The 16693-nt window shown below is 43.4% G+C and overlaps 2 protein-coding genes across 3 annotated transcripts; both read left to right on the top strand.

Moving 5' to 3' along the window:
• Positions 1-3033: 3033 nt before the first annotated feature.
• Positions 3034-6914, top strand: rimoc1 (rab7a interacting mon1-ccz1 complex subunit 1). Its single transcript, XM_077003293.1, has 6 exons — positions 3034-3191; positions 4612-4721; positions 5144-5290; positions 5453-5584; positions 5674-5788; positions 6061-6914. The coding sequence occupies exons 1-6, from the start codon at positions 3101-3103 to the stop codon at positions 6294-6296; spliced, it is 831 nt and encodes a 276-aa protein (XP_076859408.1). The 5' UTR covers positions 3034-3100; the 3' UTR covers positions 6297-6914.
• A 311-nt stretch (positions 6915-7225) lies between these two features.
• On the top strand, positions 7226-12382 carry fbxo4 (F-box protein 4). 2 transcript variants are annotated; one of them, XM_077003294.1, is made up of 7 exons: positions 7226-7557; positions 7709-7926; positions 8341-8561; positions 8648-8723; positions 8874-9046; positions 9851-10026; positions 11288-12382. In XM_077003294.1, the coding sequence occupies exons 1-7, from the start codon at positions 7408-7410 to the stop codon at positions 11369-11371; spliced, it is 1098 nt and encodes a 365-aa protein (XP_076859409.1). In that variant the 5' UTR covers positions 7226-7407; the 3' UTR covers positions 11372-12382. The 2 variants fall into 2 exon arrangements, with proteins under 2 accessions (XP_076859409.1, XP_076859411.1); XM_077003296.1 differs by lacking the exon at positions 11288-12382 and having other exon boundaries at positions 9796-9993.
• Positions 12383-16693: the final 4311 nt, after the last annotated feature.

The following is a 16693-nucleotide window of genomic DNA, read 5'->3' on the forward strand; positions in this document are numbered from 1 at the left end:
CCACCACCAGCAGTAGCAGTTTCCTTTCTGGTTGCCAAAATATTTTATACAGTTATTTAATATGATGTTTTACCTTTTCCTGCACATTAGACTAATCAACTGTACTTACCATTTTGGAGTATATTTTTATATTTCAACTTGACCTGCTGCCACGTTCTCTTTACCCCGCTCATGTTACTTCTAAATCAAGAAATGATTAATTAACATAATTAATTTACTATAACATTTTTACAATGCCAATGAATGTTAACGTTAACGGCCGACCACTAATTAAATTTAACTCGCTGTATATATATAATATATATCGAAATATTATAAAATATATAAACGGTCTGCCCACCACAAATTTGAAAATATAATTATTAAATTCTGATAATAATAATCTGCAATCATTCCAAACTAATAATTACAGTACTTAATTAAATGTATAAAGATATGATATGATATGCTACATCCACAACATTTATTGGATAGAACTGCAGCAGAACCTTGTTCCTCAATTCAGTTTCCCAGATGGCGAAACTGACATCACACTGCTCAGCCAATAGAAGCGGTCCAGCTAAGCTAAGCCTCAACTCTAGCCTAGTACGGAGCAGGTTTGTTCAAACGTATATGTTGCTGTAGTAACTGAGCGAGGCTTAAGTCTAGCCTCTTTCGTGGAACCGAATTTGAGCAAAATGAGCCAGGCTTGTCTTAAAAAGCCGGCTTACTGAGTTAGCTCGCTTCGTGGAATAGCCCCTTGTTCTCTTCTGTTTGACGTGTTTGTGTTTTTGTTTATGGTGGGGCTCTAATCGTAGCCACGTGGGCAGAGGTTAGTGCCAAATTGGTTGCCCTGTATTCCTATTTGTTGAATATTTTCATCTATCTAATATCATGGCCTTTTTTTGGCTGGGATAAATTATTTGCACATCAATTATCCTTTTGTACATCTAATCTTGATCGTGAGTTGTGAAGAATGCAAAACCATCTGTCAGTCTCAAAATAAAATCAATTTGGACTGAGAACGATTAAGACCGTTTTTTAAAATCTCATAACTCATATGTCATAAATTAATTTGAAGCAGTGTTTCAAGACATTGTGTCGAAGCATGTATGAAATATGACATTCATCTGACTGCCCCTAAATACTAAATATTAGGTGAAGTTAGGAAATTGCCCAAGTAACTACAAATTACTGCAGATTATTGTAGCTAACTACAATGTAATGTTGAGATTACTGTTTACTATTAGACGGGCAAGTTTTTTTTTTGCTGGACGTTTTTTTTCAGCAGTGTTTTCACTTCCACTTCTTTCATTACAGACAAGGACTTCTAATTCTTATATTATTTTTCAGTTTACAAAAATTAGACGGATACGACGGAAACAAAGCATTGTGATTCTAGCTACATTTGTCCACAGTACCGGATCAATTTCTGTCAAAATAAAGGTCCCTGGAGATAGTCCATTTTAAAAGAGAAAACATATTTAGAAAATAATAATAATAACAACTCTAAACTAACCCTAATCTTGGTCCTTCTATTACATGTATAACAATTCACATATAGTAACTGTACAATCAGCACATAGAATCCTTTTGAAGTCCCGGTTAACAGAAGTGCTGTAGAATTATGCCTTACTGGGAAAGTGCAAATACATTTACATTTATGGCATTTGGCAGACGCCCTTATCCAGAGCGACTTACATTTTTATCTCTTTTTATATACACAAGTGAGCAATTGAAGGTTAAGTTCCTTGCTCAGGGGCACCTCAGTCATGGCCTCAGGTCTGGGGATCGAACCCACGACCCTCCGGTCACAAGACCAGTTCCCTGGTTTCCCTGGATTGAAAATCTTATAAAACACACACTCTTTCTGGTGTGATAATGTATATAACTTACATAATTCATTGTCTTTGTTATTGCTGTTGCACCTTGGAATGTATTTCCAAAAAATAATCTGACAAATTTCTTCAGAAGACATAAAAACTCCCTGTGAAATGAGGCCCCCTGATGTCCCCATAATGTCGCCTAATCACTCAGGCAAGAGCCTTAAGAGCAGTGGTGAAAAGAGGACACCCTTGTACCTCAACCCTTGACCCTTGACCCTCATCCCTTGTGTCATGTAAAGCTATTAGTTATCACTGCAGCTTTAGGTTCACTTACATGATCTTTTTCCACTTCCTAAGACATAATATTTTAATTAAGATTTAATTAATTTATATTTAACAAAAAATCATCCATGAACTAATAGAAAGAAGGAACTATGTACACTAAAAATTGCATTTATGTTTTCAGGGTGAACAGCCTGTAGTCAAACTACTGTAATGCCATGTTTATACTCATCAAACTGACATGTTTAGATTAATGAAATCGGTGCCATGTTTACACTCATCAAACTGGTGCCATGTTTACTCATTGCCTACTCGATGAGCTCCTAGCAAAGACCTGTATTATATTTCAAAATGTAACTTTTTCTAAAAAATTTTAAATTTCAGGTATCCTGACTATGACACTATCCATAAAGTTTCTGTGCATTTCCCAGACACACAGGTTTACACCCAATGTGAGAAATCTTCGCTTCTGCACACTGAGCCCTATATGGGTAAGATGTCTGAGAGTTTGACAACAAAACACCCAACCAAACAAACAATCTTTAGGCCATTTTAAAAAAACGTTTTTACATTCATTTTAATGTATATAATCGTTTTTTTAATGTAGATAACTACAGTTCCACTGTAAAACACTAGTTTAAGAAAGGGTTTATATTGTCAAAAATCATACTTTTATATGTGATTTTTAAATGTATTTTATAGTTAACTCAAAATTCCTGCCTTTTAGTATTAGATTGACACAGGTTCTATAAGCAACATGCAAACCCGCGGAGTTTACCCTTCATTAACATCAACATACTTTGAGTCTCTCAATTCGGTGTTGCTGTCCCCCCCCCCCCCCCCCCCCCACCCCCCACCCCCAACCCCCAACATTTACAGTTTTCCCGTGCTGGCTTTTGTTTTGATGGAGCAGTCATGCGCCTTTACAGCAACTGTTGCTCATTTCTCGGCGCTCTGAAAATAATCCAAACACACGCCCACGTGGTCGGCGGTCACGTGACCGCTCTTCAGTCATGGCCGACGACTACAGGAGGGGTGTCGAGTTGGAAAGAAGGATTTTTGAGTTGGATAGCAAGTGTGCCTCTCTTCGGACGGAAAAGCAAGGTAATTCTTCATATTACTTTATTTTCTAACGAGCGTGCACGTCTTACGATTGTAAAACTGACCGTGTTGGCTGTTATTGCGGCAAATTGCTTGAATGCTAATCTAGCCAAACACTCGCGTTTATTCTGACAGCTAGCTTAGCTCGTTAGCTTAGCCTGCTAACCACAACGAGCGGCTCCGGTGTCCCCGTCCGCGGCGGCGGGGCTGTGGGACCTCGCACGGAGAAGTACGCGTCCCCCCTCACACACACACCGAGATAAACCCGCCCGCCTGCGGCTGCGCTGAAGAAGGTAGTGGCTGTAGACGAAGGGGGGCTGCTAGCTGTGCTAACCTCCCTGTGGTGCCAGTGGGCATGTGTGGCGGGTTCTGGTGTGTAGGCCACATGTGCGGCTGCCCGGCCGGGTCTGTGTTTCACCAGACCCGGGAAGGAGGATCCGACGTGGTGTGTTTAATGGCCCGGCAGGCTGATTTGCCGTTGATATCTGTGCGGTTGAGAGTCGTTCTCCTGTTTTATTCGTTCACAGACCACACGGAACAATTGGCGAAACTCCCTCGCACAGCACTCGAGCGTCATGGGCTGCTCGTGGCTGAAAGTGTGTTTCATGGGGAGCATTTAGACCTGCCCACTGTCCACGGGAGAAATATTTTGACCGTGAAACAGATGGAGCCTCTGGTATCTCTGATACTGCCACCACCCCTTAGACGGTCACTTACAGAGTCCTTACAGTTTAAGTAGTGGGATGATTCTACTTTGAGTTTATCTTGATGGAGAAACTGCTCAAGGTGCAGTTGTCCTGCAGGCCTGTGTGTGGCAGCTCGTGGTGCTGTTCTTTTGTATTGCAAAACTGGCATGCAGTAACGGTTTGTCTTTTATGGCAGTTTGTTGTACATTTGCCTGTTGTCTGTAAGCTGAAAATGGCTTTAGTCTGTGAGTTGCCTTTTTTTAACCTTTTTGATTGTAGTTCATAACAGTTCATAGCAGGGCATATCATCATAATCACTAGTGTGTGTGTTCTCACTGCACAAATGGGTAAATGCGGAGGACAATTTTCAGATGGGGGTGAAAATCACAATTGACACACATGACACACAAAGTTGAACGTTGATCAGATCAGTAACGACCTGTAAGGTTCTGGGTCATCTGTCCCATCATGGACCATAGCAGCCAGCTTCACTTTGATAAGAGTCAGTTTTAACCTAATTATTTTGGAGAAAGTAGATAAAGGATTGGTCTTCATTCATGTTTGTATATATACTGACTTTGTCCATGTGAATGCACACACTGGACCATAATTGCTTATCAATACCTTATCTGGGGGTCTGGAGATGTCTGTTTAGACCTGCAAGTCTCTGAACGCAGTACCATAAATCAGATTCTCAAACGCATCCATGGGTGATTAACAACATGTTTCCTTCCTAGATGATGACTATTTACAGAATGCATCCTCCATACTAGACAAATTGAAAAACTATTACACACATGGGGGAGAGAGCAGCAGTCTCCCCAGGCTGCTCCAGGACTACACACAGGTACTGTCCCAGTATATAGTATATAGTAGACACTATCCTCAGGCCTTCTTGATCTTCCACACTGACTGTTTACCCCACAGCATTCCTGAGATTGATACAGTTGTGTGTAGTAACCAGCTTTAATGGACACTAATTAATGTTTGTTTCATATGTTTTTTAATTTATTTGGACATTTCTACCTCACTGATGCATATGTAAGAATATTCTTGTAGGAGTGATTATCATTTTTGAGTGATGGCTGCATGCAAATGTACTGTTGTATAGTGATCAAATCAAATATATTTGTATAGCGCTTTTCACAACACATGTTGTCACAAAGCGCTTAGTGATCAGCCTTTATCTAGTGATCAGTCCTTACTGTGTGATTGTCTGCAGTGAGGACATTGTCTTTGTTTTGTCTGTTTTGTGGGGTGTTATTGCAGGTAATCTTGGACATCACGTTCTATGAGGAGAACAAACTGGTTGACCAGGAGTTCCCCGAGGACACCTCTCCATTCACCATTCAGCAGCTGCTGCAGGACCTGACAGAGCCGGAAGTGCTGTCGGGGCGGCTGGCACCTGCCCAGGAGGCAAGCCACTCACTCCACTCACTCCACCCACCCACTCACTCACTCACTCACTTCACCCACTCACTCACTCATTCAAATACATTTGACAGGTTTTAATAAATGCAATTGAGAGTTATACAGTTGTATAATGGTGTTGCTGCTCTGGTGTGTGTCCTGCTGCAGGTGCAGTCTGTCCTGGGGCAGGAGCTGCTGGAGTGTCTGTACTGGCGGCGTGGAGCCCTGCTGTACATGTACTGTCACACGCTGCATCAGAGGAAACAGTGGATCAAGAAGAACAAAGCCACCTTCCTCAAGGTGAGTATGGCTCCGTCTGCAGGGCGTGGCCCACGGTCTCACCGCTCCCCTCCCCCTCACTGCTCTCTCCTCGTCCTCCCCCTTTCCAGTGTCTTCAGGAGGGGGTGCGTTACCTTATGAGGATGCTACAGGTGCGAAGCTCTGTGAAGCTGAACGAGGGAGTCGTTTTCCACGATGCTGCCACCGCCAGCTTCCTGGCAGAAGGTAAATCTGGCGACCTGATGACATGATGTGGGATGTAGAGCTGCAGTGTCTGTCGAATGTTTCACTGTGGATCACGTTCTGCTGCCTGCTTCGGCCCACAAGCGCAGGGAGTTTTGGCAGGTTTTACAGTGGTTTTCAGTCAGATCTGTGCCAGTTAAACTAAATATATTTTGAGCAGTTTACTAAGAAATGCTGTGATTGTTTTCTTTTTTTTTTATAAGTGATTAAGATGTTGTCAGTAATGAAACCACAAGTCTCTCTTGTCCTGCTAGGGATTTTCTCGGACACCCATTTGCTTACGATGATGTACATCGGAGAGATGTGCTTCTGGGCCGTCAAATATGAGGACAGCAGCACGGACGCTGCAGAACACAGAGAGGAAAGGCTTCATTTCCGGGATATTGGTGCTCAGATCCTGCATAAGTATGTGCTGGCGTGTGAGGGGCCCCTTCAGGGCCAAGGCTGGAACACGGAGAACGCCAAGGAGATCCTCAGTATTCTCCAGTAAATGCAGCACCCACCGCTCTGTCAGAGCTCACTACGTTTCATAGTTCTGAATCTAATGAAAACAAACAACCAAACAAAACAACAAAAACAAACTTACAAAAAGTTATTAAAAAGCACTTATCTTCCAGAGTCCAGACTGGTAGTTGGGCATGTGAGTTCTCTGCGGATGTCGAGTAAGAATTCTGTTGTAAAATATTAAAAAAAGATTAATAACTATTTGTTTAAAAAGATATTCCAGCTGTGGGGGGAAAACATTTTTTAATTTATTTTAGTTTTATTTATTTATTTTTAATTGCATTATAAATGTGAACAGAAATGTTATCAGTGGGGGGTGTACAGACATGTTAAAGACTGAAGTATTCACAACCATTTTTGAGTATGGAATTTTGAGTATGGAACATTTTTCTTTTTAATATCATATTTGTATACTGCATCTTTTGCTTACTTATTAAATGTTGCGTCTTTCCTTTTTGACAAGCTGTAATGTTCAGAGATGGGAACTTTGATATTTTCATAGTATACCTTTAAAATTCTAAACTTTTTGCTTGTATTCAAAATTGTATTTCATTTCTTGTTTGTTTTTTTATGTCTTCATTGAAAATAAATTTTGGTTTAAGAAAATATTAATTCTCATTTACGAACTCTACCTGTCGTTTGATTGAGATTGAACATAGCACGATACTTGTAGTTTTTGCCCAAAATTGGCGCGATTACAAAGGGTTAATAATAACCGTATAGAATTTGAAAGTTATGATAACTACTAACATACAGGCGAGTTCACCAGGGAAAATTTTCTCCTCACGTTTCATAATTGTATAATTAAGTATAATGACGAGAAAAATATATAAAAAAATAACGAGTGAGTTAAAATCCGGGGACTGCATTAACCATAATGCATCACTGTCCGTGACATCACTTACTATATACGTGTTAACTTTGGTTCCCGGAAAATGTCAGTAACAACATTTTCCGTAACAACAAGCTGTTTTAACTCGGAATCGTTTGGTAGGCGAAAGATTTGATTAAAAAACCTGTGTTATTTGGCCACTTATCTGCATGTACAGTTTATATTAATTTATGTTACATCCGCGAGACGATTTAAATTCCAAACAATGTCCAGTAATTACAGCGTGCTTAGTCAATCTGTGGTTCTACGAAGCCTTATGAGCATTAGAGACAGACTTTTCACGGACACCAGGAGCCCGAGGCGTGAAGGGCCAGAACAACACGACGTCACCGGGGCCTCTCTGGACAACCTGCCGGTAATGCACTCTGAGTTATGATATGCTTTTTTCGTAGCTGATTAAGTCTAAGCATCTGTCTGAGTACTTTGGAGTGAAATAAATCCTGGTTGGATTCTAAAATCTACAGTTAGACCATGAAGAGAAAGTGTCTTGTCTTCTTGCTCCACAGGTGGATATGCACTTCTTTATTATGAGCTACCTCTCTCCTCAAGATCTTTGCCGACTGGGTGGGACGAGTAGATACTGGAGATCGATGGTCCAGGACCCGCTGCTGTGGAAATACTTCCTGCTCAGGGATATGCCCAGCTGGGCATCGGTCGACCACCTGTCTCTGCCGCCCATGCATCTGAGTAGCACAGAGGCACAAAACCTCGACTTCATGGCAGAGTAAGTGTGGCCAGCACAGCACTGTGGGCCCTCGGCATCTTCCAGCATGTCAGGATAAGCTGGTAGAGAGTTTGAGGTGACGTAGCCTGTGCTTCAGAATGGCAAGAGGGAAGACATGAAATTCCCTTATGCGTCTTCTCTTCTGTTTGAATCATTGCAGTTCTGTGGTAATATACACTTGGGAAGAGGAATTCTGTCCTCTTCCCAGAGCCTCGGACACCTGCTGTCTGATATCCACCAACTGTCTTTAGATGATCCACAGATGGTACCAGATGTTCCAAGCACTGTGTTCTTCTGCGGTCCTGCACCATCCTGGACTTTCAGTCTGATACGTTAGAGGCCGTGTGTGTGTGTGTGTGTGTGGAGGTGTCCCCCTCTGAGACCTCGTCCCCTCTGGGTCTGCGTCTCCCTCAGGTACCGCAGATCCAGCCCGGCGTGTCGACGTCAGTGGCGTCAGCGACGGCCGGCGTACGAGGCCGTCACCTCCTTCCTGCAGTCGCTGGCGGGGGGGGGGGAGCCGCGCTTCGCCATGTTTGGCCCGGGTCTGGAGCAGCTGGACGTCTCGCTCATGACCACCATGATGCACACGCCTGCCGTGCTGCCTGTGGCGGGGATCCCGCAGAGACAGATTGACGGTGCGTGCGCCACCTGCTTGTCTGTGCTAACCTGTTGCACCCTGTTTTGAGAACATGTGATGTGTAAAATGAATCATTTTTATTAGGTGTTGGATCTGGAATCAGTTTTCTGTACAAAGGACAGCACAGATTCAACATTATCACTTTATACTCAACAAACTGGCAAGTTATTGTGTTGTTTGATATATAAAATTTCTGTAATATGGTTTATGTAAAACACATGTCCCAACTGAGATTTTGAAGGTTAATAAGATTCTGAAAGTTTTCTATTTCCTGAGAAAAGATGAATGAAATAGTTGTGCCGTTGTGCAGTGCAGAGAGGGAGAGAGCACGCCTTGAGCATCTACGGGTGCGCAGTAAGCTCTTTGACCAGCAGGGGGCGGATGAGTCCGGCAGACCTTGCTACAGTGCGACTCCACAGGTGCAGCAGGTGTGTCGGGCGGTGAACGGCTTCATCTTTGTGGCCAATGCAGAAACAGAGAGTGGTAAGACTTACAAAAATACAGTAATGTTATTATTGCTTTTGGCTTTAAAAAAAGCCAAATCATATAATGATGATGCTAATAAATATAATATAAACCTATTGGGGCAGTCATGGCCTGGTGGTAGGGAACTGGTCTTGTGACCGGAGGGTTGTGGGTTCGATTCCCAGACCTGAAGCCATGGTTGAGGTGCCCTTGAGCAAGGCACCTAACCCCAACTGCTCCACGGGCGCCAGGCTAGGGCTGCCCACCGCTCCGGGCACGTGTGATCCACAGCCCCCTAGTAATCACTAGTGTGTTTGTGTGTGTTCTAACTGCACAGATGGGTTAAAAAACGGAGAACAAATTTCGATTGCGGTGTAAAAATTGACAAAATACGGCACATTTACATCACTGTATTTTGTAACATCCATTTGATAGCTGTTGTTTTGACACTGCTAGTACAAACGAGCAAACATGACCTTAAATTATGTGCTAGTTATGGGCTGGTCATAGGATAACATGCATGCACTATGCACAGGTCACCCACACTGTGTGTAACTGAGTGTGCGTCCCTACATGGGTGTAAGTGTGTATCCCTGTAAAGGGCAAACCTGACTGATCTGTCAGTCGTCTGTCACCACTTTGAGATAACCGCAGGTGCAGTAATGAGTCTGTGTAAAACCTGCAAAACTGCATGTACTGTGTGTGTGTGTGTGTGTGTGTGTGTGTGTGTGTGTGTGTGCGCGCGTGAATGTGCTGTGTGTGTGTAGTTGTGTATGTGTGTGTCATTTTGCCGTGTGCTGTGTGTTGTGCTGGGGAGAGCAGCAGGTGAGTGGGAGGAGGACAGTGCCGAGGTGCAGGCTATGGTCCAGCACTCCTGGGGTCCCACGTCCCGCCCACTCCTGGTCCTGTCCTGTACGTCCAGAGATGGAGCAAGCAGGACCCCGTGTGTGACTGTCGCCCACCAGCTGCAGCTCAGCCTACTGCCCAACCCATGGATGGTGAGAATCCCCAGCACAACACCTTACGACCAAGCACTGAACAACCCAGCACAAAAACCTTGACAACCCAGTACCGAACCCAGCACAACACCCAACAACCCAGCACAACACCTAACGACCCAGCACTGAACAACCCAGCACAAAAACCTTGACAACTCAGTACTGAACCCAGCACAACACCCAACAGCCCAGCACAACACCCAACAACCCAGCACAACACCTAACGACCCAGCACTGAACCCAGCACAACACCTAACGACCCAGCACTGAACCCAGCACAACACCTAACAACCCAGCACTGAACAACCCAGCACAAAAACCTTGACAACCCAGTACCAAACCCAGCACAACACCCAACAACCCAGCACAACACCCAACAACCCAGCACAACACCTAACGACCCAGCACTGAACCCAGCACAACACCTAACGACCCAGCACTGAACAACCCAGCACAAAAACCTTGACAACCCAGTACCGAACCCAGCACAACACCCAACAACCCAGCACAACACCCAACAACCCAGCACAACACCTAACGACCCAGCACTGAACCCAGCATAACACCTAACGACCCAGCACTGAACAACCCAGCACAAAAACCTTGACAACCCAGTACCGAACCCAGCACAACACCCAACAACCCAGCACAACACCTTAATGACCCAGCACAACACCTTAATGACCCAGCACAACACCTAACGAGCCAGCACTGAACCCAGCACAGAACCCAGCACAACACCTAACGACCCAGCACTGAACTCAGCACAACACCTAACGACCCAGCACAACACCTAACGACCCAGCACAACACCCAACGACCCAGCACTGAACCCAGCACTGAACCCAGGACAGCACTGAACAACCCAGCACAACACCTAATGACCCAGTACAAAACCCAGCACAACACCTAACGACCTAGCACTGAACAACCCAGCACTGAACTCAGTACAACACCTGACAGCTCACCACAACACCTAATGTCCCAGCAAAACACCCCACGACCCTAGTGTCTAAACCTAACCCCTAACCCTAATCCTAGTGTCTAAGCCTTAACCCTAACCCTAGTGTCTAAGACTAACCCCTAACCCTAATCCTAGTGTCTAAGCCTTAACCCTAACCCTAATCCTAGTGTCTAAGACTAACCCATAAATCTAACCCTAGTGTCTAAGACTGACCCCTAATTCTAACCATAGTGTCTAAGACTAACCCTAACTCTAATGTCTAACCTGAAATTCGAACCCATATGTCTCTCACTGTAGGTCCAGAACACTGTGGCTGAATCCCTGGATGGACTTCTCAATGGTGTTGACTGGCTACTAAAGCATTCCGGACTCAGGATATAGGACAGGGCTATTCAACTGGCGGCCCGCGGGCCAGAACCAACCCTTTAATAAATTTGTACCGGCCCGCAGCCCATCTCCTCATAAATAATAATAAATATTTGATAAGCCGCCGTAAAAACTTGAACTTACATTCGAATTTACGCCCCCCCCCCCCCCCCCAACAAATTACGTTCGCCACCCACATCACAACTGTTAATAATTATCACAATGAATGTTCCATATTTTCATTTTTACACTTCTATAACTTACAGTATGGAAAACGTACTTAGACTATATTTGTTAAGGTTGTATTAAAATGATCCTGTGTCATCCTGTATCTATTTAATGATATTGTATATTGTTACTTGTATATTGTAATTTGTATACAAATGAAATGTTGTTGAAATGTAATGGCTGCATAATGTAAAACCCACTACAATGGAAAAATAACCACAATGTTTGAGTTTAACATTGGAGAAACACATAAAACACACGTTTTTGTTTATTTATATTAAATAAATGCCAGTTCATCTTTCGATTTTGAAGGCATTCTGTAAACATACAGGAAGAAGGTACTATAGAGCAGTAACAGCAATTAAATAGTTTCCATGGTGAGGCTGTATCCATGGTGAGGAAAAAGGTGCTTGTTTTTTTCTTAGTAATGGGGTCAGTGTTGAACCTGCGCATAACAGTTGCTCCTTTTGGCCACTGGAGGCAGCACCAGCTTGCTGTGTATCCCAACACATGGAGATGTATCTTAACCAGGTTTCCCATGAACATGGGGGCCTGATGGCCTGGGGACCTACCCTGTCACCATTACCCTCGCTCCTGCGGGACAACAGCTTCTGATGATCGGCAGGCACCACAGGGTTAGTTTGTGAGGGTTAATTAGTGGGGGATAGTTACTGAGGATTAGGGTTAGTTAATGAGGGTTAGTGATGATTAGTGAGGGTTAGGGTTAGTCATGGTTAATTTGTGAGGATTAGCGTTAGTGATGGTTGGTTGGTTAGGGTTAGGGAGCGATAGGGTTGGTGAGGGTTAGTGAGGAACTGAATGTCTCTTTGTAAAGTGGTGAAGTCGCTAATGTCTGTGATGTGTGTTTTAAAGCGGTGAAGACACTCGTGTGGTCTGTGGTGTGTGTTTTGTTTCTATAAGAGAGGACTGTTTTGCTGTGTCTCTCCTCTCTCCTTCTGGGTGACTCTGAATAGCCCTAATGAACAGGACGAAGACACGATTTAAAAATAAATTTCTGATTGCTGCAATTTGAGTACATTAAGCCCAGCCTTCTGGCTGAGATGGGGGTTTACTTTATGGTGAAATGTGTCCATTATGGAGAAAGTGGTGACCTTTGCTCGTAAAATTACCTCTTTCATCTTGCTTCATTCTCCCTGAAGCTCTCCTGGCTCCTCGTTGCGCGCTACCTTACACTTACCCTAATGATGAATTTTAGCCAAAAAAAATTGATTTGCAGTATTTGCAGATATTATTCAGCATTTCCCCAGTTGCATTAGTTTAGTCCATGTTTGCACTGGAACAGGCTGTAATCTGCCTACATTTGAAACGATCAATTTTATGTAAGTATCAAAACAAAATGTTCATGGAATGATCAGGAATGGTGCTCGTTACTTAGCAACATATCCTGCACGTCTCTCATTATGAAAAGTTGTGGATTATCATTGTAAGGCAGTGTGTGTATGTAGTTCTCACAGGTGTATTAAGAGATGTATTCAGTTATGTTCATTTGTCTTTACGAGAGGAAAAATGTGGTACACAATCTAATGTGGAACAGATTATCAGCGAGCTCCAAAAACAGCGACAACCATTAGCACAGCACGTTCTCCTCACTGGGAGCAGAAGACCCAGGTCGGAACCAGGCCAGACCCAGCCTGCTTGGGGTCCCCACACCGCTGTTCCCCTGGATCTTCTACAGCATCCAACAAGTCAAGTCAGATGTGTGTTTGAATCTGCATAATCAGACACTCAGATGTGTTTGCTGTGATGCCCTGTGTCTAGTGTTTGAATCTGCATAATCAGACACTCAGTTGTGTGTTTGAATCTGCATAATCAGACACTCAGATGTGTTTGCCCTGTGTCTAGTGTTTGAATCTGCATAATCAGACACTCAGTTGTGTGTTTGAATCTGCATAATCAGACACTCGGATGTGTTTGCTGTGATGCCCTGTGTCTAGTGTTTGAATCTGTATAATCAGACACTCAGTTGTGTGTTTGAATCTGCATAATCAGACACTCAGATGTGTCTGCTGTGATGCCCCGTGTCTAGTGTTTGGATCTGCATAATCAGACACTCAGATGTGTGTTTGCTGTGATGCCTTGTGTTTAGTGTTTGAATCTGCATAATCAGACACTCAGATGTGTCTTGCCCACCCTCTCAGAGCTCACACTATAAGTTCACTATTGTACAGAGCTCATTCTCTCTCTCTGAATTCACTGTCAGTTTTCTTTCTCTCCAAGCACATTCTATGGCTTATAGAGTTAGAATTGTCTCACTCTCTCAGATGTCTCTCTCACAGACACACCATATTATCATGTTTCTTTTTTTCACTACCTAATTAGGATTAACTTTCTGATTTCTATTCTTGGGTGACTGTTAGATCATCTATGTACACTGAACAAGGGACAAAGCATTTCATTAGCATGTTGCATCAATACAGTCACAAGTAGACAAATGATAATTGGCTAATTTTCCCTCTCCCAAAGGAACAGGAGATGGTCACATGCACACAGCTTTGAATCACACAGACCGAGAAGAGCATGCCAGCTCAGTGTTAGGCCAATGTTTACTAGTCTCCAGACACCATGTTTTCTAGTCCCTAGACACCATTACTAGTCTCCAGACACCATGTTTACTAGTCCCCAGACACCATTACTAGTCACCAGACACCATGTTTACTAGTCCCCAGACACCATTACTAGTCTCCAGACACCATGTTTACTAGTCCTCAGAAACCATTAGTAGTCCCCAGACACCATTACTAGTCTCCAGACACCATTAGTAGTCCCCAGACACCATGTTTACTAGTCCCTAGACACAATTAGTAGACCCCAGACACCATGTTTACTAGTTCCTAGACCTCACGTGTTTGCTTTTATTTATTATCTATTAGGGCGACTGTGCTGTGCCTCAGGTCAGATTGGCTGTGCTGAGACGGAACACTGTGCCATGGGAGAAAGGAGGGAAAAAAATGAAACCAGAGTGATGAATTAATCCAGAGGATGAATAATTCTGATGTCTATGGACTTTATTATCTCACTGGCACAGTGACATTAGTCACAAAGGAATATACCAATAAGGGCTGTTTATAATATATTTATACACAAATATATATACTTATGTCTCTAACCTTACCACATACAATTATGACAGAAATGTCCCAGAAGTGCTATTAACAATTTTACAGTAATGCACTTTAAATCATCTACTACCTCCTTACCACTACAGTCTTAAAGAATGTGTTTCACTCAGTAGCAGATGACATACTTGAGACAGTAAACAGCTCATTGTTATCAGGTGTTTTTCCTAACACACTAAAAACTGCAGTGGTGAAGCCTGTTAAAAAACAAAAACACAAAAACGTCAAATCTCAAATATGCCATTTGTTGGGGAAATCACTAAGAAAATAGTTTTCAAGCACATTTCTGGTTTGTTACCTGCAAAGGGCTGTCGAGACAAAAAAAAACACTGTCAGAATCTCGGCCTACTCCCAGTAACAAGGCAGCTGTAATTAAGGTAATTAACGACATTTGAACACAGATTCTGGAAAGATGTTCTACTCCTGCTTGACCTTTGATACTGTAGACCATAACATTCTTATAGACAGACTAGAGACATGCATTGGTCTCTCAGGAACAGTCTAAGTAAGTTGGCTCAGTTCATACCTGCAAGGCAGGAATTACTTTGTTGAAATCGAAAATATGGTTTCTGAAAGAGTGCCAGTAACTTGAGGAGTGGCTCAAGGTTCAGTTCTCAGGCTGTTCTTGTTTAACGTATGCGTGTCTCTACTTGGCCAAATCATACAGACTGAGGGCTGTTGTACCACAGCTACACAAAAGACCCTCAGATGTACTCAACCATATCCCGTAAATCTCTCCAAAAGTGCCTAGAACACATCACTGACCAGATGGGCCAAAACCTTCTCCAACTCAATAAAGGTAAAAGAGATTATTCTATTTGATAAAAGATGCCCACTCCCAGACACACCCCCAGGACACCACTACCCCGCTCACAATAACTGGTTTATAGACACACCTCTCATAATCCCGCATGCCTTTCAGGTCCTGCCGTCCTGTGTTGTATAGTCCTCAAGCCTACCCCGCGAGAGCCAGCCGGTGGTGCATGTTGAGTGTGTCCCAAGTTCAACGTGTATTTAACATATTTTGAGTTACGAGTTTAACTTGCTGTGCCTCTTCGTCTTTTCTTTGTGCAGTTGTCATCCTCTCTGTTGCTATGGGCATTAAAGATTCGACAAGTTACCTCGCCTCCTGCTGCGTCTGCCCCATCACACTAGGCATACTAATGGACTCTGATCTGTTTTAGCTGTCACACGAAATGAGCATGAGATGTTTTTACACCTGTATGTGTTTTTGTAACAATTATTATTATTTGCTTTATTGTTATTATTATTATTACTGTGATGCAGGTGACACAGAGAGAGCAGAAGCACGTGTAAATGAAGAAGCTTTGTAATCCATAGCCTTGAGTTATCAAAAAAGTGTCTGAATGGCCTGCAGAACTGAAGCTGAACCACTGGTAAGAGAGAAAATGGCGGCTGAACAGAGCGCACTCAGACGCGGCCGCGAATGGCGCTGGCAGCACAGGACTGGCCAACCATGTACTGGCGGCAATCGCTGGGCTTAAACGGGCCGATCAATGACAGGGGACTGGTGACTGGAATGGACCAATCAGAAAGGTTTGTGAAAGAAAGTTCTTAATATGTGTGTAAGTAAGTACTTATTATATATGTGTAAGTAAGTACGTATATGTGTGTAAGTACTATATACATGTACAAGTACTTACTATATCTGCAAGTACATCCTATATGTGTGTAAGTACTTACTATATGCTCTCACCTACACACCCCCTCCCCTCATCTACACACACCTCACCTCACACCCTTACCTTCACACCCTCACCTCACCTCCCTCCCTCACCTCAAACACCTCACTTTCACACTCCCTCACCTCAAACACCTCACCTACACACTCCCTCACCTCACGCACTTCACCTACACACCCCCTCACCTACACAAACCTCACCTACACACCCCCTCACCTCACGCACCTCACCTACACACACTTCACCTACACACCCCCTCACCTACACAC

Source organism: Brachyhypopomus gauderio, chromosome 4 (assembly GCF_052324685.1).
Source record: "Brachyhypopomus gauderio isolate BG-103 chromosome 4, BGAUD_0.2, whole genome shotgun sequence".
NCBI classification, from domain to species: Eukaryota; Metazoa; Chordata; class Actinopteri; order Gymnotiformes; family Hypopomidae; genus Brachyhypopomus; species Brachyhypopomus gauderio.

What these genes read in the sequence shown, in the direction of transcription:
- rimoc1 (XM_077003293.1), top strand. Translation starts at nt 3,101, where the DNA reads ATGGCCGACGACTACAGGAGGGGTGTCGAGTTGGAAAGAAGGATTTTT. An exon ending in TCTTCGGACGGAAAAGCAAG is followed by an intron (nt 3,192 to 4,611) that starts GTAATTCTTCAT and finishes TTTCCTTCCTAG; the next exon opens with ATGATGACTATTTACAGAAT. An exon ending in GGCTGGCACCTGCCCAGGAG is followed by an intron (nt 5,291 to 5,452) that starts GCAAGCCACTCA and finishes GTCCTGCTGCAG; the next exon opens with GTGCAGTCTGTCCTGGGGCA.
- fbxo4 (XM_077003294.1), top strand. Translation starts at nt 7,408, where the DNA reads ATGTCCAGTAATTACAGCGTGCTTAGTCAATCTGTGGTTCTACGAAGC. An exon ending in ACTTTATACTCAACAAACTG is followed by an intron (nt 8,724 to 8,873) that starts GCAAGTTATTGT and finishes GCCGTTGTGCAG; the next exon opens with TGCAGAGAGGGAGAGAGCAC. An exon ending in TACTGCCCAACCCATGGATG is followed by an intron (nt 10,027 to 11,287) that starts GTGAGAATCCCC and finishes CTCTCACTGTAG; the next exon opens with GTCCAGAACACTGTGGCTGA.